Source organism: Micromesistius poutassou (assembly GCF_964030765.1).
Source record: "Micromesistius poutassou genome assembly, chromosome: 3".
NCBI lineage: Eukaryota > Metazoa > Chordata > Actinopteri > Gadiformes > Gadidae > Micromesistius > Micromesistius poutassou.
The window spans coordinates 19924967-19949247 of record NC_140273.1 but is presented as its reverse complement, the minus strand read 5'-3'; the positions used below and the strand labels follow the sequence as shown (position 1 = coordinate 19949247).

The 24281-nt window shown below is 50.4% G+C and overlaps 3 protein-coding genes across 6 annotated transcripts in view; 1 reads left to right on the top strand and 2 right to left on the bottom strand.

Annotated features, from left to right (window-relative positions):
* The window catches only part of vps54 (VPS54 subunit of GARP complex), a 30678-nt gene extending 28119 nt beyond the window's left edge, over nt 1-2559 (top strand). The window contains exon 24 of one of the 2 annotated variants that reach the window (XM_084465799.1): nt 485-2559. In XM_084465799.1, the coding sequence (XP_084321925.1) occupies nt 485-590 (106 nt within the window). In that variant the 3' untranslated portion in view covers nt 591-2559. The remainder of the gene's footprint in view (nt 1-484) is intronic. The other variant, XM_084465800.1, reaches the window with a different exon arrangement.
* Nucleotides 2560-2608: 49 nt separating this feature from the next.
* On the bottom strand, nt 2609-17212 carry LOC311340899 (UTP--glucose-1-phosphate uridylyltransferase-like). Of its 3 annotated transcripts, none has more exons than XM_084465801.1 (10): nt 17082-17212; nt 15485-15600; nt 14532-14639; nt 10449-10634; nt 8577-8710; nt 8099-8396; nt 7525-7722; nt 6742-6984; nt 4666-4770; nt 2609-3012 (listed from the first exon to the last, which is right to left on the bottom strand). In XM_084465801.1, the coding sequence occupies exons 2-10, from the start codon at nt 15581-15583 to the stop codon at nt 2905-2907; spliced, it is 1479 nt and encodes a 492-aa protein (XP_084321927.1). In that variant the 5' UTR covers nt 15584-15600; nt 17082-17212; the 3' UTR covers nt 2609-2904. The 3 variants fall into 3 exon arrangements, with proteins under 3 accessions (XP_084321927.1, XP_084321928.1, XP_084321929.1); XM_084465802.1 differs by having other exon boundaries at nt 16949-17092; XM_084465803.1 differs by lacking the exon at nt 17082-17212 and adding an exon at nt 16262-16520.
* A 473-nt stretch (nt 17213-17685) lies between these two features.
* LOC311340038 (malate dehydrogenase, cytoplasmic-like) lies at nt 17686-23338 on the bottom strand. The gene is made up of 9 exons (XM_084464902.1): nt 23216-23338; nt 22411-22509; nt 22195-22291; nt 20870-21045; nt 20167-20289; nt 19613-19789; nt 18822-18935; nt 18282-18371; nt 17686-18116 (listed from the first exon to the last, which is right to left on the bottom strand). Exons 1-9 carry the CDS (start codon nt 23216-23218, stop codon nt 17994-17996), a joined length of 1002 nt encoding a protein of 333 aa, XP_084321028.1. The 5' UTR covers nt 23219-23338; the 3' UTR covers nt 17686-17993.
* Between the last annotated feature and the right edge of the window lie 943 nt (nt 23339-24281).

The following is a 24281-nucleotide window of genomic DNA, read 5'->3' as shown; positions in this document are numbered from 1 at the left end:
CAGTGACCTTTAACCTGTTGACCTTTAACCTCTTCTCTACTGCAGCGACCTTTAACCTGTTGACCTTTAACCTCTTCTCTACTGCAGCGACCTTTAACCTGTTGATCTTTAACCTCTTCTCTACTGCAGCGACCTTTAACCTGTTGACCTTTAACCTCTTCTCTACTGCAGTGACCTTTAACCTGTTGACCTTTAACCTCTTCTCTAGTGACCTTTAACCTGTTGACCTTTAACCTCCTCTGTCCTGCTCCTGAAGATTGTAGGATCCGTTCCATAATGACAGAATATAATCTGAGTCTCTACTAATGGGATAGATTACTAATTGAAGATCACTAATTGAAGGCTATGGGTTCACTGTCCTTTCCATGTTGACTGAGCCCAAACATTTTTGTCAATCCTGACAATCAAGACCTCTGATGAAATGTCCACCATAGAAAGCATGCTCTGCTAACTGCTCCTCCTCCTCCCCCCCCCCCCCCACTAGGCTGGTGATGGTGGACGTGGCCTTCTACACAGAGAACCTGCTGTCCCTGCGCACGCTGGAGACCATGGACCTGAGCATGGTGGAGATCTGGGAGAACAAGAGGTGATGACCACCAGGAGGAGGAGGAGGGTGACGAAGAGCAGCAGGGGTACACACTCCCTCCCTCTGCCGTTCACCCCCCCCCACCGCCACCCCCACCCCCCACACACACTGGAGGAGCCGAATGGGAGACGGGCAGGTGGGAGATGTTGGACCGTCGTCCTGTGAGCCACTGACTCTGACTCACTGACTCTCGACACTTTGAGACTCAACCCCCCCCCCCCCCCCCCCCGAAAACATGCTTGATCTGGAGAGAACTTGAACAAAGTCTAGGTCCCCTCATCGTAACACGTGCAATACAACTCAAGCTATGGGAGCAATGCAATGTCTGGGGCTTCTTAAAGGGGCTGCTGAGGCCCATTTAAAGGGGATGCTTCACAATCTTGGTTGAACTAATGGCTTCAATCATTTATTTTTAAAATCTCAAATCTTTGTTTTTGCGGGGGTCAGAGTGGACCTTGGCTGACAAGCGCCTCAAATAAACGGTTTGGTTTCAAATGAACGGGGGTGGCGGTCTTGTCAGCGTATATTTACACTAGGAGGTGTTCCAAGAGGTTCTTGATGCTACAGGGTTGTCTTTGACCTGGTTGAGTTTTAATGAAGGGACCTTACTTTTATTCTGGGTGGCTGAGACTTGCATTATGAAGAACCCTTCAAATCAATTTATTTCACAAGCTGGACACGAGATGTCTCTTGAGAGCGTAAACTAACAGTGTCGTCCATGTTGAGGGATCCCACGCGCCTCTTCAAAGTGGAACCCCACAAACTGAAATCCAACCAAATACAGCCCACTGCGGTCCCCGTCTGACTTGAAGCTGAGGATTCCCCTGTGATTGGATGAGGCTCATATCATGTGAAATCACCTGGCACCTATTTGATCCAATCAGGAAAAGCCGTTGCAGTAACCAGTGGAGTTCAGAGACGGTGCTGTAGTCGTAGTCTGGAGTGGCGTTGGTTAACGCAAACTTAAAAAAAAAACATGCAAGCATTTAGGAAAAAAGTGTCTTATAATCCCACTTCTTCTTCAGAGGATCAGCAGAAGTAAGCTGTGTGCCGCAGAGGAGCGGGCCGCTCCCACTGGGTGGTTAAAGAGCGTGTGCGCTCTGGTGCTGTAGTGGTGTCCTCATGGACCGGGCCGCCTCTCCATATGCAGCATGTGAACATGAGCTCTCGTCCTTTTTGTAATGTTTTTAATTCCTTGTGCAAGTCCTGTATAATGACGACAACTCTTGTCTTAAATGTTTTAAAGTGGACAGGATCTGCGTTTTGTTTGTTTGTTTTTATCGTGAGTGCAGGCAGAGTAGCAGCTTTCAACCCAAATAACGTGTCATTTGGACTCTCTGGACCCGAGCTCCACCAACGAACTAACAGCCATGACGTTCTCCTTCAAAAGTGCCTACTTTTGATAAGTGTCCACCTCTCTGTGGTAGCGTACGGTTCAGTACCGACTGTTTGTGTGTGAGCAGAATGCAACCAACAGGACGGCATGCCTGAGGATTTTTAAATGTGAGCTACGCCCAAACCTTTCTGAATGAAATAAAGGAATGGAACTGTTGAGACTCATCCCATCTCTGTTACGGGCGCCTGTCTCGGACCAGGAATACATCTTTCAAATGCATCGCAAATGTTCACTTAACTAATGAAGTGGTGGCATGTGCTATTAAAGATGCACATTCAATATGCATGTTGTACGACGGTTGTCACGATGGGCTGTTTGAGCACAGTGCTCTGTTCCCTGCAGGTAGCCGCGCCCACAAGAAGCCCAGCCTCTTTAAAGGTCCACCTACATGTGTTCTGGATAGATCAGTCTACCAGCCTACCCAGTGGACCATAGCAAACGTTGCTCATCTATCCGTCACACATCTTGGTGGACACTCCCACCTGTGATGTCTTAAGGGGCAGACTTCCAAAACGGCTTGTAACGGCTAATCCCACCCATGACATGTCACCACCTGGTGGCATGTCATGACCTGTTTTTCCACATGTTCCATGTACCGTCCCAGCCCCCCCGGGAGAAAACGCAGATCACAAATCAGTCCTTTTTATTATTGTCTGACTTTAGGATCTGGTACAAAATAAGGCTCAGGCATCGCAACTAAGTGTAACAAACTCATTCTTTGGCTGTTTGCTCTGAAGGCCACTCTACATGATGATGAGAAGCCTACAGACCTGATCAGCGGTCAGTCAGCAGACACATGAAAATAAGATGTTATGACCGTAGGGAAAGCGCTTCGCTTTACTTCCGGCGTGTCACATTTGTCAGAGATGCTGCACTAGCCTCCAGGTCTTCTTGTACTTGAGGTCAGGCTGCCTCGGAGGCCTCAGTGGTCCAGGATGCGCAGGTTACCGGACACAATCTTGTTCTCCAGCACCGCCCCGGCCGGGATGTCGATCCGGTCTCCGTGGTTGGCGATGATGATGACCGTTCCCTGGGGAACATCGGGAGAATGTTTTTTTTTACAGAAAACTCAAAAATCAAGAAACACGTACTTTTCAGTCCAGGTGAGAAGCAGAGTATCTGTTCATAGGATTCAAAAGGCAAACCCATGTGTCTAGTTTGCTTAGAAACGATATCAGTCATGAAAGAGTCCAACTTAAGTCGCCGTTACAACTACACTGAATTCTGTGCCGTCATTGAATGATGATGTATGTGAGCCCTTTGCGCTGAAAAAAAATCTGAATCACTCATGTGGCTGTTGTTTCTTTTGAAACAAACGTGTTGTATTTGAGCAGGCACGTGCACACATAGGGCCCTAGGGGTGCTTGAGCCCCTGCCCTTTTTGCCTCGTATTAAAAAGTGCCCTCTGAGTGTTCGCCCCCCCCCTGTCAACAATCGGGCCCCTGCCCCTCAAAACTCCTGTGCACGTGCCTGTATTTGAGTATAGACATGTTAAAAATGCATAGGCTATGAATCTGAATACATTTTTATGTAGTGGGCGTCCCCAAAATGCACCAAAATACAGGAAATCACATCTAACAAATTCACAATGTTCTGGGGGTGTACCCCCAGACCCCCCCTCCATGACTACGTCCCACACACTAATTTAATCACCAGCTGCCACTGATGGACATATATATATACACATATTTTGTTCTATGCTTCTCTCATATCCGATTAGGTGAAGAGCGCGGTCATGTGGCCCTCTCTGATGGTGATAGTGAAAAATTGTGGCCCTCTTCATCATGAAAGTTGCCCATCACTGATTTAGAGGATGACCTTTTTATTCATATTCAAGACCAGGCGTGGGCCGTCCATATGGGCAGGTGGGGCAGCGAACTACAAAATGCAAAAGCATGCTCCCAAAAAAATAGTTCCTCAGTAAATCATTGCGCCAAATCTATTAATGTGATTGTCACGTTAACTATCTATAGTTTCTGTAGGGTTAGTTTAACGTGTCATGCAATGTTGGGGCAGCTCAGCGACCGCGTTCCTCCGTATGTTTATCGCATAACCCTGCAGGCTGCAGTAAGAATTGCAATCCGCGCTAATAGACGCCTATATGGTCGTAAAGTAGTCTGCCCCATGGTCATATTCTAGAACTGTTTTAACTCAAATTATTCTGCCAGTATCTTTCGTTGTTTCTATATCAGATGCAGACGTGGCGAGTGGTGTCGCACCTGTGATTAACAGTGTTGAGTTTCTGTTCAAAAACCCATTTGAGAGGTTACAATTGGAAGAGAAGTTAGCCATCAAACAACAGGACGAGGGGATTTATGGACCACGAGTGTGAAGCCTATATATATATATATATATAATACAATATTATATATGTATATAATATGTACATATTAAAAAAACATAAAATGTGGTCATACGCCAGTAGTTTCTGCCCCACAGAAATTGAGGTTGACCGCACACTACTGTTCAAGATTAGAATCAGCAAACACGCCATGAGCAGGTCAGATCATTAGTTTAAAGACGTGTTCTCCAAAGAGCAACCAACAGGTTACCTCTAGTGACAAGCTCATGTTTTCAAGTTCATGCCTTTGAACGGATCGGACCAAGCAGCCGGTAAACACGGGTGTTGACAGGTCACTCCGGAACGCTCCGTTCTCCCGGCCAGGAGCCATGGAACGCTTACCTTGAGGGAGACGTTCTTCCCGAAGGTGACGTCCCCGGACACGGTGAGATGGTCCAGCTCCAGCATGTCCGGAATGTTCTCAAAGCGCTTCAGGAAGTCTTGAACCTGGAGCCAAAGAGACCAGAGCGGAGCAGAGCTCTCGTCAGCAGGAGAACCGCCTGACACACACACTTCCTGGAGGTCCCGGTAAACCAACGTCTACGTGCACGTTGGGATCAGCACAATGGATCCACTTCCCTTTGTGCGGTCGTTAAATGAGACCGTACATTCTGTGCAGTGGCAGACTCGGACAGTTTGAAGGGCAGAGGCGAAAAAATAAAAAGGGCACATTCTGCACAACATGGGGCCCCCACCAGCGCGCAGAAAGCTATGATCATCATGTATGATGAAATATTCCTCATCCTTATTAAGATTATACGGAAGAGGATTAGGGCCACACGTAAGAAAAAAAATGAGTTCTGACCTTATTCTCAGAATTCTGAGAAAAAAAGTCAGAATTCTGAGATTAAAGTCAGAATTGTGACTTTAAACTCTGGCTCTAGAGGGCACGTCATCATAATTGATTGTATGGAGGGGAACCCTAGAGGGTACTCAATCATTTTTTGCACGTGTAAAGGGCAGCCAATCCTTCCTCTCGTTTTCCCCGCTCTAGAGGGCACTTAAGCAACACTTTTTCAACCACAGAGGCACCAGATGGGTAGAAGGGCACTCATTAAGGCACGTTATCTAATGTTCTTGCTCTAGAGGGCACATCATCATCATTTGTTGTGCAAAGGGGCAACCTAGAGGGCACCCAATCATTTTTTTGCATGTGTAAAGGGCAGCCAATAAGGCACTTCCTCTCGTTTTCATCAGCCTTGAGGGCACTTTAGCGCGCTTTTTCAACCATGGAGGCACGAGGGGGGGGGGTGGTTGCCCCCCCCTGCCCCCCCCCCCTGAGTCCGCCACTGATTCTGTGCCAGCGTGCTCATCAACAACACACTCGTCAGAATTTGTATTAGAGCCCGGCTCTTTGTCCCTTGAATCGTGACCACTTCTCCCCTTCCTAATTAACCTCCGCTCCGTGTCGGTGTCCGGTCCGCCCTGTCAGGGCTTATATTCCCGGTAATGACTTGACAAACTCCGGTTCGGAGTCGTCAGCGCAAAGGATCTTGGGGGGGGGGGGGGCTGGAGGGGTTGTTTTAGCGATCGAAAAGGAAGCATTTAGTCTTTTTAGAGTTGAGCCGAAATGAAATGTTTGCATTTCTCGATGAAATGCAAACTGTTTCTTATAGCCGTCTGCCAGTATAGTTATATTTATAGATGATTTATCAATGAAGCCTAGCGCCACAGCTAGCACCTAGCGCCCCAGCTAGCGCCTAGCGCCCCAGCTAGCGGCTAACGCCACAGCTAGCACCTAGCGCCCCAGCTAGCGCCTAGCACCACACCTAGTGCCTAGCACCTAGTACCACAGCTAGCGCCCCAGCTAGCGCCTAGCACCACAGCTAGGGCCCCAGCTAGCGCCTAGCACCACAGATAGCGCCTAGCGCCCCAGCGAGGCCCCAGGGATGAGCGTCCCCTAGGGAATGCATGAGTACACTGACCCTGGCCTCTCTCTGAGCGCGTCGTGAACAGACGCCACCAGGCCCAGGCCCAGAGACGTGGCGTGCGTGGGTTTGAGGGGGGGGGGGGGGGGGGTCACGGGAGTCCCGTCACCATTCCAGGTTAACAGGAGGACATGTGATTTTGTTCAACAGGTTCAACAGGGTCTTCAACTACAGCATTCACACCAAACACCCAAACCCTTCTTAAACTGACACTCTAGGTTCCATCTGGCGTCATTGTCATTGTCTCCTGTCTGGCCCCTCCCACCCGCATTCCTGGGCCGCTATGAGGGCCGGTCAACCTGCCAGCACAGCCTCCCCGGCTACAGCTCACACACAAGCAGCCGGTTATGTTTCATCGTGCTCCGTTGTGCGATTAAGCATGTGACAACGTCCCAACAACAGCACACTCTGTCACACGCGCTCATGACACTCACGGCGACCCCTCACTCTCTCTGCTCTGCTCTCTGGTTGATCCCCACGGACCCCCTACCTTGGTGAAGGAGCTGCCCAGCTTGACGTGCGGCGTGGAGGGGAACTCGCGCCGCTTGCTCATGGTGAGCGAGCCGCCCTCCAGGCTGTACAGGTTGGACATGACCAGCAGCAGGTCAGAGGACGTCTTGACGGGCAGGAAGCGGCTGCGCGGCACGTTGACGCCCAGCGCGTTGTCGAAGCACTTGATGGCGGCGCCCACCGCCGTCTCCAGCTGGATCACGTTCAGCCCGCCGTCCAGACTCTGCTCGTGGGGGGGGCGAGAGGAGGGGCGGGGTTAGAGGGGGGGGGGGGGGGGGGTGCGGCGGAACCTGCACAACCACAACCACCTGAGCGCTGCCAGGTGATTCATAGCCCCGCCTTCCTCTGACTCCTCCCCTCATCACGGTCGTGGAATTAGTCATCAGGTTGGACTGGACTGGCACCTTTTGGATGTGCTTGTCATCCTGTCTCTAATGTCTTCATGTGCTGCTGCCTTGGACCGTGCAGAGCTGCTGTGATCTGTCTTTTTTCGTGGGCTAGATCGTCTAGATCAGTGGGCGTTCCCCTCCCGGTGAAAAAGCATCCTAGCCCCCTGCTGCATTGGCTCTTATTCTGAGCATGTAAACAACTAACTGAATGGCCGCTGCAACAACACATGAGCCTCAGCGTTTTTGTTTTAGTACTGGTTTAGAGGCTGCCCCGTTGAGACCCTTCAGACACAGCTGCCAGGCCGTGCCCTACGAGCTATGAGCGTTGTGGCGGGGTGGGTCTCACCTTGGGGTTGTGGCGGGGTGGGGCTCACCTTGGGGTTGACGATGATCTCCAGGTCCAGGGCGTTCTGCTGCTGCAGCCTCTTGATGGCCGGCAGGCTGATCCACAGGTTGTTGGTGTTGAAGATCTTGAACTTTGTGACCGACTTGAACTCGTCCACGTGGTCCTTGGGCACCTGGGCGATCTCCAGCAGCCTGAGGTGGTCGGCGTACTGGATCAGAGTGCCTCCCTGCAGGGGGGGGGGGGGGGCAGCGGTCAGGCCCACACACACACACACACCAAGGACGTTCACCTTCACTTTCATGTTTAGTTCCTGTTTACTTGATCCCGTGTTTGTCGTGTTTGTCGATGAACCGTCATCATGTCACTGACTATCGTGTTTCAAACCCAACATTTCAGATGACGACAGCAAAGCGCTGCACCAGAGGACATCCGACAGAGATGTGTCGTACGATCTACTACTCCAGACCTAACCTGTAACACTACTAGACCCCCCGGGGATCATCGACAAGACAGAAACATAAAAACTAAACAAGAACAAACCAAAACACGAGCTCAAACGGCGTCCAGCCCCCCGGCACCCGCCGCCGGGCCGCCCCCCTCACCTTCACGTCGGAGCGGGTTTTGTCGGTGACCTCCATGATGAACTCACAGCGCCGGTCGGCCGGCCGGCTCATCAGGTGGTGGAGGATGGAGAGGTCCACGGTGGCCCCCAGGTTGTCGATGTTGGACACGAAGACGTACTCCTTGCCCTGGGCCAGCAGCGTGTCCAGCAGGCCCGAGTTGTGGAAGCTGGCGTAGATGTCCCCGTGGCCGGGGGGGTACCAGGCCTCGGCGTTCTCCCCCTTCATGCCCAGGTCGCTGGCGATGGGCAGCAGGGACTCCTTGTTGATCCTCGGGTACCTGGTTAGATGACGTGAGGTGGGGGGGGACGAAACGAGAAAGGGGGAAAATGGGATCAGGTGCAAAGCATTGGCAGCGTGGGACGTTCGTCCCGCAGTGCACAGAGTGAGCAGATGAATCGGCACGTGGACGAGATAATAGAAATGGAGGGGAGGGAGAGGTGCTGTGTGTGAGAGGGACCTGCTCTGGTTGAAGGTGTGGATCTTGACACGGTGGTGCGTGTATTTCTGCAGGATCTTGTTTGTGTCTTCATCTGTGTTGAAGGAGTTCATCAGAACCAAGGGAACGTCGGCATCAAAAGTCTTGTTCAGGTGCTAAGGAAGACGATAGACGACAGATGGATTCAGAGTGGGGTAGCTGAGGGTAGCCTCCTGTACTATTCTTACATGTCCTGGCTGCTACTCTCAAATGTATCATTCTCATTTCCATGGTAGAATGCGGCGCAGAAACAATGGTTAAGGTGCTGAAGGGGCGATTTCAGAGCTATAATTTGAATTAAACGACTCAGGGATGGCAATCCGTCAACTATTAGTTAGTGACACGCTCTGTAAGAATAGCGGTTTCCAGTTGACCGACTTGCCTCAGTTTGCGAAAATTTCGATTTTAGACCGGCCCCAGGTTACTTCTGACCAATCAGGGTATCTCTTCCCTGATTGGTTCAGATTATTAATCTGCAGGGAGGGGAGGTTTTGCAGGTTTATTTTCAAAATCTTTCTAATCCACTCTTTTCTGCTCTCTCTATACAAAGCTCAAATCTTACCTACACAACCCTAAAGGCTTCCTTTTGCTGGATAAATATTCAGAGTAGGTTCATCCAAGTTTAACCAAACACAGCTTTGTGTGACCCTTGTCTGTGACCCTTGAGTGGTGAAATGTGTATTACGCAAGTCTGTACGAAACAGTGTCTCAGAACGGAACAGTGTCTCGGAACGGAACAGTGACTCGGAACGGAACAGTGACTCGGAACATGTGCCTCAGCAGGGAAGGTCCCTGCAGTGGGGTTCAACTGGTCCTTCTACACCTGTTGCACCACCTCTATCTGCTGCACGCTGAGGTCCAGGACCAGTGGGGTTCGACTGGTCCTTCTACACCTCTCCTTACAGTTTTTCACAATTGTTTAAACACATTAATTTGAACATCAGACACAATGTGCACAACCTGAACGTTGTGTACCAACTGCAAAACCAATTCTGCTGAACTCCAAGCACATTTTCTGCTTTAGACTCAGATTCCCGTTCCAAACCACACATTTTTCTCTTTTGGTGTTCACACAGAACACACTGCCAATCACATTTCTAAACTCCAAAGGCTGTTGTGCAATTAGCAATCTGCAATTTGCTATAGAAGGGTCCCAGAAGAAAGACATGACACTAGATAAGTACAGACATTGAGTAGTATCACTCTATGAGAATGTTGATAATGGTGATGATGATGAACATCGTTATTCTCATTATGGTTATCATCATTATTTAGGATATTATCCATCCTATGGTGAAAATGTACTGGATATAAGTATTGACCCTTATGGGTATGTGTAGGCGTGTATGTATGTATGTATGTATGTGGGTAAGTGTATGCATGTATATGCAAACACACTGTATGTGTGACATTTGTTTGTTACTCTTAAAAATGTGAGAAGGGGGGGCTTGATATAAGCTGAAGCTTCTGCCCCTACCCTTTGGTTACGACCAATAAAAATGCATTCATTCATTCATTCATTCATTCAGTAACACTGAACATGCAACAGCATAATACTGATGAAGCATTCATATAGTGTTTTCCATTCTGCACAACAGTGTTCAATGGGTGCTTAGGAATGTCTACTCATATGATGTATGTGTTTGTCACTTGAAAAGAAAATACCATTTAGTGCAGAGTTAACACTGTTTTGAGGGCAAAGTGTGCCTTTGCAAGAGTAAGTGTAGGATTTTGCATTTTGTGTGTGAGTTTTGAGATTTGTGTTTAGGGTTTTGAGAAAGTGAGGTAGTCTATCAGGAAATGTGCTTAAGCAATTGTGGAAAAACTGTAACAAGGCTGCTGCACCACCCCCACCTCTATCTGCTGCACGGTGAGGTCCAGGAAGGTGTTGTCGTTGCTGACGCTGATCAGGCTCTTGGGCCCCTTGCAGCCCATGCTGGTGCCCAGCCCCCCGTTCAGCTTCAGCACCACCAGCTTGTTCAGGCTGGAGGTGATGCCTTCAGGGCGGCCCTGGGCCTTGATCTTCTCGTAGGACAGGATCTGGACGAGGGGAGGGCAGAGGGGGTCCAGTCACAAAGCGTGTCTCATTGGGGTTAATGACAGTAGGAAGTTAAAGCACGTATCAGAGCTAGATGTTGAAGACCATTTTCAGGACAGCTTTAGTTTTCTGATTTCTAAAGTTAGAAAATCATTTGATATTGAGGCTTACTTCTAAAATGCTTTTGTGTGTTAAGGTGGCTGCCTTATTAAGAAACTAATTTTGTGACTAGGCAACGGCTAGGTAAGTATGCATGATTACTTCAAACCAAGACCAATGAAAGGAAATTTATTGCAGGCATTTACTGCAGTAGAAGGTGTAGGTCGGACATCATTTATTTCTTTAGAAGCCATTTTTTAGACATGATTAGTTTACAACACTGGGATAGATTTCAGAACCGATGCATTTGAACAAATGTCAGCTGAGAGGCTCCTCCCCCCGGCTGGTTGGGATTCTACAGAGGTCAGACTATTCTGAGGCTGGACCTTGTTAGCCCGGGTATTTTGGGAGCTCGATATCAGGCTCTGTGTGTGTGTGTGTGTGTGTGTGTGTGTGTGTGTGTGTGTGTGTGTGTGTGTGTGTGTGTGTGTGTGTGTGTGTGTGTGTGTGTGTGTGTGTGTGTGTGTGTCTGCAAGAAGGTGCCTGCAAGAAGGTGCCACTTTGCATGAGGACCAACTCCAACAGGCTGCAAAATGCAAGCAGCAGCAAAGGAAGGAGAGGTTCACCACCAAACAGGCCCCCCCCCATACTGTGTGTGTGTGTGTGTGTGTGTGTGTGTGTGTGTGTGTGTGTGTGTGTGTGTGTGTGTGTGTGTGTGTGTGTGTGTGTGTGTGTGTGTGTGGGGGGGGGGGGGGGGGGGATTCCAGCTTTCTAAAGAAGTCAACCTTGTTTATCAGACTGGTTTCGCTGTTGATGTAAAGTACTGAGTTAAGAAATAAGGTTATAATAAGGAAATAATAAGTGTTGGCTCATCAGAATTACCACCAACCTTCATAAAAAAAGAAACCTAAAACACATTTCTTTAGTCATGTGTCTATAATGAATTATACTTAACCGTGATTCAACAGCAGTTATCCAGGTATGTCTGGATTCTTGTACATAGGGTTATATTTGACTGTTTATTTTGTCTGTTAGAGGGTAGAGAACAATGCATAAACCTGACACTAATTAACAAGAAACTAAAACTCAAAGCCCAGTTGCCCCTTGGATTATACGTAGAGAAGAAGGTCAGTTTCCTCCGTGGGTGCAGAGACAGGAACCTGTGTGGTGGGAATCTGGAACACGTCAATCATTTCTGTCTAAACTGTTAAAGTTTGCTCCTGTCCTCAAAGCCGTCAGACCAGGGGCCCTCCTGCTCCAGAGTAGTGGTGGATTTCATGATTCGTTTGAATGAATCAGTTCGCGTCGGTCAGTTCGCCAAGAAGAGTCGTTCATTCGTTTGTTCGTTCGTTCACATTTCCGGTAGCGGTGAATCATGATTCTCAGTCACTGAGTCGGTCAGACTCGGCTCCTCCCTCGTTCTCGTTCGAACGAATCGCGAATGCACGTTCTCAGTCGAGTCGGTCAGACTCGTCTCCTCCCTCGTTCTCATTCTCAAACGAATCACGATCGTGCAATGGTGCAAACGGTCATCAATCAACACAACATTAACTAAGTTCCTTTTAGCTGAGGAGCGCTTCATGTTCGGAATCGGGATGTTGTTGCCCGGCTGGCTCTCGTGACTTCTCAGTCCTCGAGTCTTCACCACGAATCACAGTCAGTGAATGAACGGCGACTCAGCGACTAGTGGGTGGAGCTGGGAGTCGAGTCTCGGAGAACGAACGAGATGAATGACAACGAACGAGAGCGGCAAATCAGGTCGGTTCGTTCGTTTTAAAGAGTCGTTCGTGCAAACTGATTCGTTCGCGAACGAGCCACCACTACTCCAGAGCCGTCAGACCACGGGGGCCCTCCGGCTCCAGAGCCGTCAGACCAGGGGCCCGCCTGCTCCAGAGCCGTCAGACCATGGGCCCGCCTGCTCCAACGCCACGGGGCCTGTAATAGAACAATTATATTTTCCCATTCTGTTTCTATAACTATAGCCATTTGTTGATTGGGCCTTTTCGCTGACACCCTTTGGGTGGTCAAGGGTCCAACGGAGAAGTCACCACTATGAGACCCCACGTTACAATTGTCAATGATCAAATCAAATAATGTTTACTTAACGACAGAGTTTCCTGTATTCTCATCAAGGAGCAGAATGCATGAGGGGACGTCTGTTCCCTGGTGACCGGTATACCCCAGGCACGAAGGGAAACGTTAGATAACGCTAGGAACAGGTAGCCGTCGGCTAGACAGTGCAGGGAATGGGAGACGGAGCTTACATGATGAAGGGGAAACAACATGATGGATTTTTCCATCACACGTCACGTGTGGAGCAGAGCTGTTCTGAGCTGTCCGCATTTCTGTGACCTGTGCCACGGTATAAGAAGTCCTCGCTTTTGTTAATGCGTCAGACTTCAGCTTGCGGACCTCTCTGGAGGGACCATTGGATCCATTGGATCCATTGGATTATTGTATGTTATGTTTTATAGTTTGTTGTATGTTATTGTACCGTTATCGCCCAAATACATGACCATTCATTGTTATAAGTTCGGATGACTCTTTATTCCGCCCAGTTTGGTCGGTTTAGACTATTGTGATGGATTGACACGGTTCCGGAATTCCCACCACAGGCCTTCCTGCTCCAGAGCTGTGAGCTGTCAGACCATGTGGTCTGAGAGGAGATCAGACGGCCTGACGGAAGCCTGACGGAGAGCTGATAGAGGCCTGACCGAGAGCTGATAGAGGCCTGACCGAGAGCTGATGGAGGCCTGACGGAGACTTCTCTCTTCACGTGCTACAAATCCATCCAGTGTGTTCAGGTCTGTGCACGCACGCACGCGCACACACACACACACACACACACACACACACACACACACACACACACACACACACACACACACACACACACACACACACACACACACACACACACACACACACACACACACACACACACACACACACACGGGGCTCCCATATCTCTCTATATATATGAATTACTACTCCTATTACTACTACTACTCTATGTAAGTATTGCCACTACTACCACACATGATCATAGTACAGTACAATCTGCCAGAGGGGGCCAGGCCTTGGCCTTGACCACGGTCAGAAGGTAACGGAGTAAAAGGACAGGAGGCTAGTGTTACCCGGTCAGATGTCCATAGTGTCTGCACGAGCGCACAGACCCCAGCACACTGTACAGCTCACACTGTACAGATCGCACCGTGCAGATCTGAACTCTAAAGGTCACTGGGGGTTATGGACAAATGTCAGCCCAGAGGCGCCTGCCCCACGCCAGCCAGTTGGGATTCTCCAGAGGTCAGAGTATTCTGAGGCCGAACCTTGTGTTAGCCAGGCTATTTTGGGAGCGCTGTGTGTGTGTGTGTGTGTGTGTGTGTGTGTGTGTGTGTGTGTGTGTGTGTGTGTGTGTGTGTGTGTGTGTGTGTGTGTGTGTGTGTGTGTGTGTGTAATCCAGTTTTCAGATGAAGTCGACCAACCCTAGCTTTCATGTTTTCATGTCACTGACTCATAAACTACATAAACGGTGTTCCACTCTCATTGTCCTCGCTGTCTGCTACTCTCTGCCCCAACTCCCTCATCACCTCATAACATCCTACACCTAAAGTGTTTCTATCTATTCTAGTCACCATTTACTTGACAGACACTATATCCACAGCAGGTGAGAAGCTAGGGGTCAGACCTCTTGTTCCAGGGCTCTCACAGGATCGACCTTTGACCCCCGGGTTCAAGCCCAGACCTCAACATCGTGTGGGGGGGGGAGGAGCCAGCCTGTACTCTGGTTCACCTACCAGGTCTTCTGGAGGTCTCTGGATCTTGGACCACTCCACTGAAGGTCCTTTCCGCTGGAGGAATCTGTGGAAGATGCATTTGAAGCCCTCAAAGTCCTTCCTGGAAATCTGCAACAGAAACAGAAAGAAAGACCGAAGGAAAGAGAGGGAGAGAGAGAGAGAGAGAGAGATAGAGAGTCAGTCAGCATTGACCCCATGTTATAGGAGTGTTGATCTTCAACTCTATTATGTTTTATCACAGGGTCTAGCTGCCGGGTCCAACATGTGTAGCGAGTGGGTTAGCTTCCAGAGACCTTGCCTCTGTCACTCTAATGAGAAAGTAGAACTTCAGGATGAGGCTTATTTGATCTCCATTCTAGATGGTTCTAGAATTCACATGGACAGTCTGATGTTGGTCTTGGATAGCAGTTTTTACTTGTGTACGTGTTGTGTACGCGTGTACGCGTGTGTGTGTGCACTGTAGCGACCTGGGGGTTCTTGACCCCAACAGATAGTACAGGCGGTCCTCAGACCAACGACCCCCTGCAGCCTCTGCCACGGGCCGACGACCCGCTAGACACACACGACCTCGGCCTGGCAACAACGTACAACGCGTCTTTCACGTATAAACCCTGAACCGGATTATCTGGAGGTCAAAGACAGGTCATAGACGGTGCTTCTTGAGAACACTGAGGACTTGGCGGTTATGAATCGAGGGGTTGTCCTGTCTTACTCTAACCAGACCCCCAGCACCCGGTCTGGTCTCTCTCAGGAACAGGTCCTGCTTCCACAGACCCCACCAGCAGCAGCCTGGTGGGGTCTGTGGAGCAGCAGGAGGCACTGAGCAGGAAGAGGAGGTGGTCTAGCCCTTAGTGAGGGGCCCAGGAGGCCCTCAGCAGGAAGAGGAGGTGGTCTAGCCCTTAGTGAGGGGCCCAGGAGGCCCTGAGCAGGAAGAGGAGGTGGTCTACACCCACCTGGGCCTCGGGGCCGGTGGAGGACAGCAGCAGCTTCTCCAGCTCCTCGGTCATCGTCTTCTCATGCTGCTGCCGCAGCCGCTCCTGGAACTCCGTCATGCCCGGTCCGGCGAGGTCTGGAGGAGAGAGAACGTTTGGGTTCAGACACTCAAACAGACCCGCACCACTTTAAACTGAAAAAGAGGAATAAAGAGCAGGCCCCGAAACCAAGGTTGTTTTCTTGGCCTGAGAGAATCAAAATGAAAAGAGGTTTAACCAAAGAGGAAGTGGTTTAAGACTTACCCTGGTATGCTCAAAGTGAAACTACAATCACACCAAATTAGATATTCAAACACATATCATTGGTATGTATAACCACATACTTATTTAACACAAGGTCCAACCCGTGTAGCTGGTGTTTTAAGTGACTGGGATATTAACCTACCTTAATTAGTTATATGGTAATGGTGAGTTATAAGTCATTTGTATTGAAATTAGGTGGGCTGTACCAAACCTAGCCTTCTAGCAGAGTTAAAACCCATCTTAATAGTGAGAAGCTTCTATTATGTTCTTCTGTCACAAGTTGTACTATTCAACTGTTATAGAGGCCTGCATACAGCCTTTATTAACACCGTTAGGCCTAAATGTGTAGAAAGAATGAATATTACGTTTATATCACAGATTTGTGATCAACTCTGGTGCGTTACATTAGTCTAAACCTGGAGTTAATGTTGGACTTAACACTGGAATAGTTATGTAAAAAAACAATAGTGTAAAAAATAACGTCTTAAAACTTACCAGCTACAGTGAGGGACATTTTAAAACGTTGATGATGAGGGGAAATATATTTCCAAATAAATATTCGTGTATTTCCAAAGCCCTTCGGTGGTGATAACTTTATTAAAACTCTGTCAGTCCCTTTGCTAAATCTAGAATCTGGTCCGATCGGTTTCTTCGGCAGATCTATCGGAATGTCGATGAGTTCCAGACCATAAAGAACGCCTGGAAACTGGCGCACAGATGCGCGGCTGCCCGGAGGACTGGCGAGGCTCCGGAGGAGAGCTCAGCCGGACAATCACAGACACGATGACAGCACGCCCCTTTGTTTGGCCTGACGTCACACACTGTAGTTCATTCATTATTTACCCCGTCGCGCAAGGCGCGACTCGTCCACACACACGCAGCACATGTCCGCTGAACCACAACACGGACCCACAGATCGGTCTGTCAGTGGATGTGTGAGGACTGGACTGACTTACTAGGTCGCCCGCCTCTGGCCATTTGGGCTCATCTGCTTTCACGTTGATATAGCAGAAGAACATGCACGCAACACACACACACACACACACGTTTCTGACGTTTCTATTGGCCAACGTTTACATGCTTAAAATTGCAAAGGCCGAACAGGCAGTTGATGTTTTGTTAAAAGAACAAACAGTCAGGGACACGCAAGACACCGCTTCTCTTTCGCCACAAGAAACCCACCTTATGGTAATAGATGTTATTGCTTGGCTGTCCCGATAAAGTCCAGCGCATGTTAATAAGCAAAGTCATGTACACACGGCAGGGCTTAACGGACAGAAATCAGAACCATTCCAACACCCAGAAGTTTGCAGACCTTGCAGCTCCTGTGAAGCGACGCCCGTCTGCAGCTCTCAGGAGATCAAGCAGGAGCGGACGTGACGTCGTTTGAAGTCGGCAGAAATAGCTCAGCACGTGCATGTGTTGAAAACACGTCGCCCTCGCGGGCACGAGCCGCACCGACTGACTATAAATGTGCATCATGAAAGTTATTTACATCGATTGATGAATGGCATGATAAACTTTCATTTTAAAAGATACATTTCATAATCTGTCACAGTCGAAGTTCAAACTGGGAAATTTAGTTTCAACCACCTGTTTGATCCCTGCTCCAGGCGGGTGGGAGCGGTTCTGGCGCCCCCGTGTGGCAGGAAAGACTTCACTTTATTAATCAGTAAAACCTAACGCTTGGTTACTAGGCCAATTCTCTGACTGCAGTTGGAGCAAAGATCCGAGGGCAGAGTAGCCTTAGTGATACCAAACACCAGTTGAGTACTCAACAGGACTCACTTATTTAACCATGACAAATAAAACCATTTCACATCCAATACAGGAGATACACTTAAGATGTGACAACTTGTGTGGAAAGCGTCTTTCAACCCAATATCTCCTAAATACTGTACAATAACCGACACTCTTGGTAGTTTTATCAGTTTTGAATGTTTTATTGTTGAATAGTATGTTCCAATCACAGCTCTTGGACAGCTAGTGGGTACCGAAGACGAAGGGACAGTTCCCCCCGGTCAGGACAGGACAGCCAAACGTTAATTCTTCCTTAAAACCACAGAAGGAGGCCAAGTAAAACACGCATACACAAACAAGGACCGGGGGGGGGGGGGGGGGGGAGAGACACACGGGGCTGCCGAGGTCGGAGCGGAGGGGGACCTCAGAGCCGGGAGACGGGGGACTCGGGGGGGTCTAAGTGCTGTTGTTGTTGCCCTGGCGACAGTCATTGGGACAGGAAGGCCATGGCGGTGTCACGCTCGTCCACCAGCTCGGCGGCCGTGGCCTCCATCTTGGCCCGGGAGAAGTCGTTGATGGGCAGCCCGTCCACCACCTTCCAGCTCTTGTTCTGGGGGGGGGGGGGGGGGACAACGGCGTTAGCCTCCTGCCTCAGGGACTCCCCAGAGTCATTCCTTTAGAAGGACATAGTGGCCACTAACTGCCAGCCCCCGGCCTTCAGTCGGGCCTTCAGTCTAGTGCAACACGGTGACCTCTAAAAGGCCCGGGAACTCACCTTGAGCTGGATGGGGAATGAGTAGATGAGATCCTCAGGAATGCCGTAGGAGTTGCCCCCGGCGTACACGCCCATGGAGATGAACTCGCCCTGTGAGCGGAGACACCGTTAACACACCACGCCACGCCGCGCCACGCACTCAGCAGACCAAACGACATTCTAGTCACCTCTTCTGGTGGAAGGCTGCAGCTTTAACCCTCCAACTGATAACTCAGACACTTCTTATAGAGCTACGTTTAACCCTCAGAGACACTTCTTATAGAGCTACGTTTAACCCTGACACTTCTTATAGAGCTACGTTTAACCCTGACACTTCTTATAGAGCTACGTTTAACCCTGACACTTCTTATAGAGCTACGTTTAACCCTCAGACCCTTCTTATAGAGCTACGTTTAACCCTCAGACACTTCTTATAGAGCTACGTTTAACCCTCAGACACTTCTTATAGAGCTACGTTTAACCCTCAGAGACACTTCTTATAGAGCTACGTTTAACCCTCAGACACTTCTTATAGAGCTGCGTTTCCTCTGGGACACGGACCTCTTTGGTCCCGAACCAGATGTCCCTCATGTGGTCGCAGATGGCCTTGGCGGCGGACATGGCACTGGACAGCTTCCTGGCCTTGATGACGGCGGCGCCACGCAGCTGGACCGTCTAGGGGCGTGGCCGGGGAGAGGAGCAGACAGGAGGGGTTACCGACACCAACAACAGAAGGGGGCTCAACGGAGGACACAGTCCACACGTCTGCACGGAGCGGCACCAGAGGAGGCCCGCTCCACTGGTGCACACATCAACAACAACACCGTTTGTCAGTGTAGTCCCAGGTGACCCATCTCGGTCTCAATGGTTAAAAATGGTTGCATCAAATCTATGAACTACCTCGCTAGTTTGTCTCATGCAACGGGTTCACACACACACACACACACACACACACACACACACACACACACACGACCAGAGGGCCCCCCCTGGGTGTGGCCCCTGTAGTGGACCAGAGGGCCCCCCGGGGTGTGGCCCCTGTAGTGGACCAGAGGGCCCCCCCTGGGTGTGGCCCCTGTAGTGGACCAGAGGGCCCCCCGGGGTGTGGCCCCTGTAGTGGACCAGAGGGCCCCCCCTGGGTGTGGCCCCTGTAGTGGACCAGAGGGCCCCCCCTGGGTGTGGCCCCTGTAGTGGACCAGAGGGCCCCCCCGGGGTGTGGCCCCTGTAGTGGACCAGAGGGCCCCCCCTGGGTGTGGCCCCTGTAGTGGACCAGAGGGCCCCCCGGGGTGTGGCCCCTGTAGTGGACCAGAGGGCCCCGCGGGGTGCGGCCCCTTTAAGGCCTCGTCACTCACCGAGATGAATTCTCCCTTGAGCCAGGAGTCGTCCTTCACGGCGTCGTAGGCGGCCACCTCGGAGCCCTGCACCGTCACCTTGGCGTGGTGCACGTCGGGGTACTGGGTGGAGGAGTGGTTGCCCCAGATGATGACGTTCTTCACGTTGTCCGCTGGCACGCCGCAGCGGATGGCCACCTGGTGGACAAGAGCGGGACGAATGAACCCTGATCTGGTGCTGCGCCAATCTCTCACACACACACACACACACACACACACACACACACACACACACACACACACACACACACACACACACACACACACACACACACACACACACACACACACACACACACACACACACACACACACACACACACACACACACACACACACACACAGTGTATCTGCGCTTTCAATTGATCTCCATATCTAGACTTCTCATGCTCAAGTCAGCTGGCCCTGGGCCCCTGAGACCTGCACCTGGGAGGAGGCCCTGGGCCCCTGAGGCCCCTGAGACCAGTACCTGGGAGGAGGCCCTGGGCCCCTGGGGCCCCTGAGGAGACCAGTACCTGGGAGGAGGCCCTGTTGTGGTCCAGACGGGTCAGGCAGGAGAAGTTCTCCTTGGGGATGGAGGGAGCCGACTTGGAGGCGATCAGACAGTTGGTGTTGGCTGGGTTCCCCACCACCAGGACCTGGGCGGGGCCGACAACACGCAGGATTAATGTGGTTATTCACACCTCATCCCATAAATAGCCTTTGTTGGTTTTCCATTCCAGCACACACCACGAGACGATCAGCCTTTCTCTGGAGGCTGTGACGCCACGGGAGGCAGGTGTCAAACGGTACATTACGTACCCAGCCTCACTTCAGGAAACCTTTGGGATGGGAGATGAACCCAACCTGTTTTTAAAAGGCGTTTATACGTCTTCTAGGACTACTGTGGTGGATGTTGAGGTCTGCGTCTGAGAGAAGTTTATCTTCTCTGACACGTTATCGTACAACAGTGTCTGGCTCATTCCACATAAAACACTGCTCATTATAACACTTTGCTCATGCACAACAACGGTATTGGAGCAATATTTTCATTAGGAAAGGTATCGTGGGTCGTAACCATGGAGACACACACCACCCTTCCCCTAGAACTCTTTAGACCAGAACATCATTTTATTAATCTCACAGGGTTCTCATTCATTTAATTTAAGTGCGTCAAGAGAATAGTTCCTCAGCCTTTGCGTCATGTTGAATGAGTCCCAGAGCCTCCACTAGGGGTACCTTGACGGTCTTCTTGGCGTACTTGTCCAGCGCCGCCCCCTGGGCCTTGAAGATGGCCACGTTGGCCTTCAGCAGGTCCTTCCTCTCCATGCCCTCCTTCCTGGGCATGGAGCCAACCAAGATGGCCGCGTCCAAGTCCTTGAATCCGACCTCCACTTTGTCAGTGGGGATGACTTCTGTTAGGGGGGGGGGGGGGGGATAGGAGAGGTGTCGTCAGCGGAGACTCTGGATATCAGGCTACTGAAGTTTTAATGTGTAAATATTGACTGCCACGATGGAGTCAAACTTCATATACAACGTTATGAGCATTCAATTTGCTCATACGTTCATAAACAAGTAGTTTCCCCTCAGGCCATGTGGAGTCCTACAATCCTCATACAAACCCCTTAAAGTATGGACACATACTCTTTCCTTTCTCCACTTATCTTAAATGGGGCTGGGGTCTATTTTTCTACTTTCACTCAATGCCCAATAACATGACCTCAGTCACTAAATGCACTATCTTTCAGATAACATAGTATTACATTCTAAAGTATTTCAATGCCTGCTGGTTGCAGTGGTAATAAAACGCTGTAACATCAGAGGCAGAGCAGGCCTGCTATCAGCACGGACTTTAGTTAGGGTTCAGTGGTGGAGGAGATGCCCCTGAAAACTCCCTCTATTGTTATTCCACACCATGACAATGCCATTGGCCTCCTGCCCCCACACAGCAATGTCAACCAGCCAATGGGAAGCACTCTGGCAGAAACTCCCTCCAAAGCCCCATCGCAGCCCATTAGAGGGAGGCCTTAGTAGTGGAGGTTAAAACGACACAAACAAGACCCGGAACAGTCTCACTCACACACACACACACACACACACACACACACACACACACACACACACACACACACACACACACACACACACACACACACACACACACACACACACACACACACACACACACACACACACACACACACACACACACACACACACACCCTCTAGTGTGGTTAGGTCAAGGTTTCCTGTGCACAGCAGGGCCACACCACCAGACAGACAAGGCAACAGACAGGCTCACCTCTCAGCAGAGAGAGACAGACAGGCTCACCTCTCAGCAGAGAGAGACAGACAGGCTCACCTCTCAGCAGAGAGACAGACAGCCTCACCTCTCGGCAGAGAGACAGACAGCCAGGCTCACCCCTCAGCAGAGAGAGACAGACAGGCTCACCTCTCAGCAGAGAGACAGACAGGCTCACCTCTCAGCAGAGAGACAGACAGGCTCACCTCTCAGCAGAGAGACAGACAGGCTCACCTCTCAGCAGAGAGACGGACAGGCTCACCTCTCAGCAGTGGCAGGGCGCAGTCTTGCAGCTCCATGACGACCCCATCCAGGACGGGCAGCATGGGGGGGATGTCGAGAAGGACCAAGATGATGGGCTGGTGACGGCAACACAGACCCAAACATACATATATAAACGAGGTGGAGGGAAAGGGCCTGTATGGATGTTAGGCGCAGCAGCATACGGTGGAGCGTAGTCATCGATCCACAGTCGTACCTGGTCTTTGCCGAAGACATCTCCCTTGGCGATGCTGTACAGCAGGGAGTAGGCGATCTGGCCGGCTGCGCCAGTCACCACGACACGGATGGGTTCGGCCTTGAAATAAATGATAAACCCAGAGCCATTGTCAAATAGAACACAACGTCCTACCCAACTGCGCAGGGTTAAATGACAGGCATCGTTGGACGGAAGCCACCTTTTTGAGGTGGATAATCGGGAACAAGTTGAGGCAGTTTGCGGAAGCTGCAGTGAGCGGCAGTTAGCCAGCTGCAACTGGCGTTGGATAATGCAATATTCAAAAAAAGGAAGAAAAAAAAAGTTAATTTGGTCATATAAATTATGCCACGACGGCATAATCTATGTGACCAAAGCAACGCTTTCTTTTCTGAATATTGGATGAGCTGGACGCTGCAGCGACGCAGGACCGCAGGAAGGAGGCTGCATGTTGTAGTGCATGACGTGATGCACTACAACATGAAGGTTGCATGATGTTAGTGCATCACAATCATGATGACGGATCCTCATCCTCGTTCCCCACCGCCGTACTGCGGGCCCGGGTATCGATCAGCTCGACACACAGTCGACCGCATCGCTACACCGAGCGGAGCCGACCTAAGAAGGTTGCTGAAGGGTGATGAAGTGATGCTCACGGCTATAGCTAGCAGCCCTTCCACCAATGTGACCCCTTTTCTCCCCAGAATACAGCCAGGTGGACTGTCGAGAAACATCACCGCATGATGCCTCGATGTCCTCGCACACAGCTGCAACAGCCGAACAGGTCAAATAATGAATATCATTTTACCATTTTGCAAGAAGTCGAAGAGCTGGGAAGGTCTGCAAAGGATGTTCTCTGTTTGCCGACTGAAACAGGGTCACCTCTATGCTTCTATTGAAATGTCATGCGGTGGATCAGCTCAGGGCGGCCTCCTGATGGGATATGTAGTCCCTATCGCTACCGACCAGGCTCTTTTTCAATGCTACAGTTGGTGCAAAGAAACACATTCACCCGGGAAGCACCGCTCCAGCGCCCTCCCACCGTCACGCCCACATCACCATATTTGGAACGTGTGTTCTGATTCTGTTAGAAGCTTGAGAGCAGAGCCACTGCTGCCCCCTGGTGGGGAGCACCGTGAACTGGCCTCAGCCACTACTGCCCCCTGGTGGGGAGCACCGTGAACTGGCCTCAGCCACTGCTGCCCCCTGGTGGGGAGCACCGTGAACTGGCCTCAGCCTCTCAGTGCTTCAACACTATTTCACTCATTGTTTAAGCATCGTTTTGCTGTTTTGATCAATGTGAAGATGTTGTTCCAGATGACTTAGGGTCCTTCTGTGTAGGTGTTAGAGTAGTTATATTATGATGTGTCGTTGTAGGACATCTCCAGTGCCTCGCTAAGTTTCCTTCATTAGTTCTGCTTCATTGAAATGTTTTCTAAATGTAAACATTCGTATTGCAATTTCTAATTTGCCAGTTAGCCTTAATCCTAAAGGCTCGCATCCTAAGAAGGTTATGTTATTTATCAGACCACATGTTTATGCCAACAAAATGTCTGCAATGGAATGCTATTTTTAGTCAGCAGCACAGCGGAGTGATCTGGTCATCGGAGGCTGAATCAAGCGTTCACTGCTGGGAGGGAGGAGGCACCGGTCCTGCTGGACACGACCATTCTTAACCTTCTTTCACATTTTTCTAATCTGCAACGCTGACTCTATTTAAATTCTGCGTGGCAGTTCCCAGTCCAGGTCAGGACATGGGCATTGTCAGAGGCTCAGGTCTGGTTCCTGGGGTCATGCTCACTGACCCCTGGCTGCGGCTCACGGTCGGCTCGCTAACCCTCTGTTAGCCTGGGGCCTCCAGCGGGCTACTGCGT

Coding starts and splice junctions, on each gene's coding strand:
- LOC311340038 (XM_084464902.1), bottom strand. Junction 20,290..20,869: donor ACGCCAAGAAGACCGTCAAG/GTACCCCTAGTG, acceptor GGCCCCGCCCAG/GTCCTGGTGGTGGGGAACCC. Junction 18,117..18,281: donor CATTCCCCATCCAGCTCAAG/GTGAGTTCCCGG, acceptor CCCCCCCCCCAG/AACAAGAGCTGGAAGGTGGT.
- LOC311340899 (XM_084465803.1), bottom strand. Junction 7,723..8,098: donor AAACCCGCTCCGACGTGAAG/GTGAGGGGGGCG, acceptor CCCCCCCTGCAG/GGAGGCACTCTGATCCAGTA. Junction 6,985..7,524: donor AGATCATCGTCAACCCCAAG/GTGAGCCCCACC, acceptor CCCCACGAGCAG/AGTCTGGACGGCGGGCTGAA.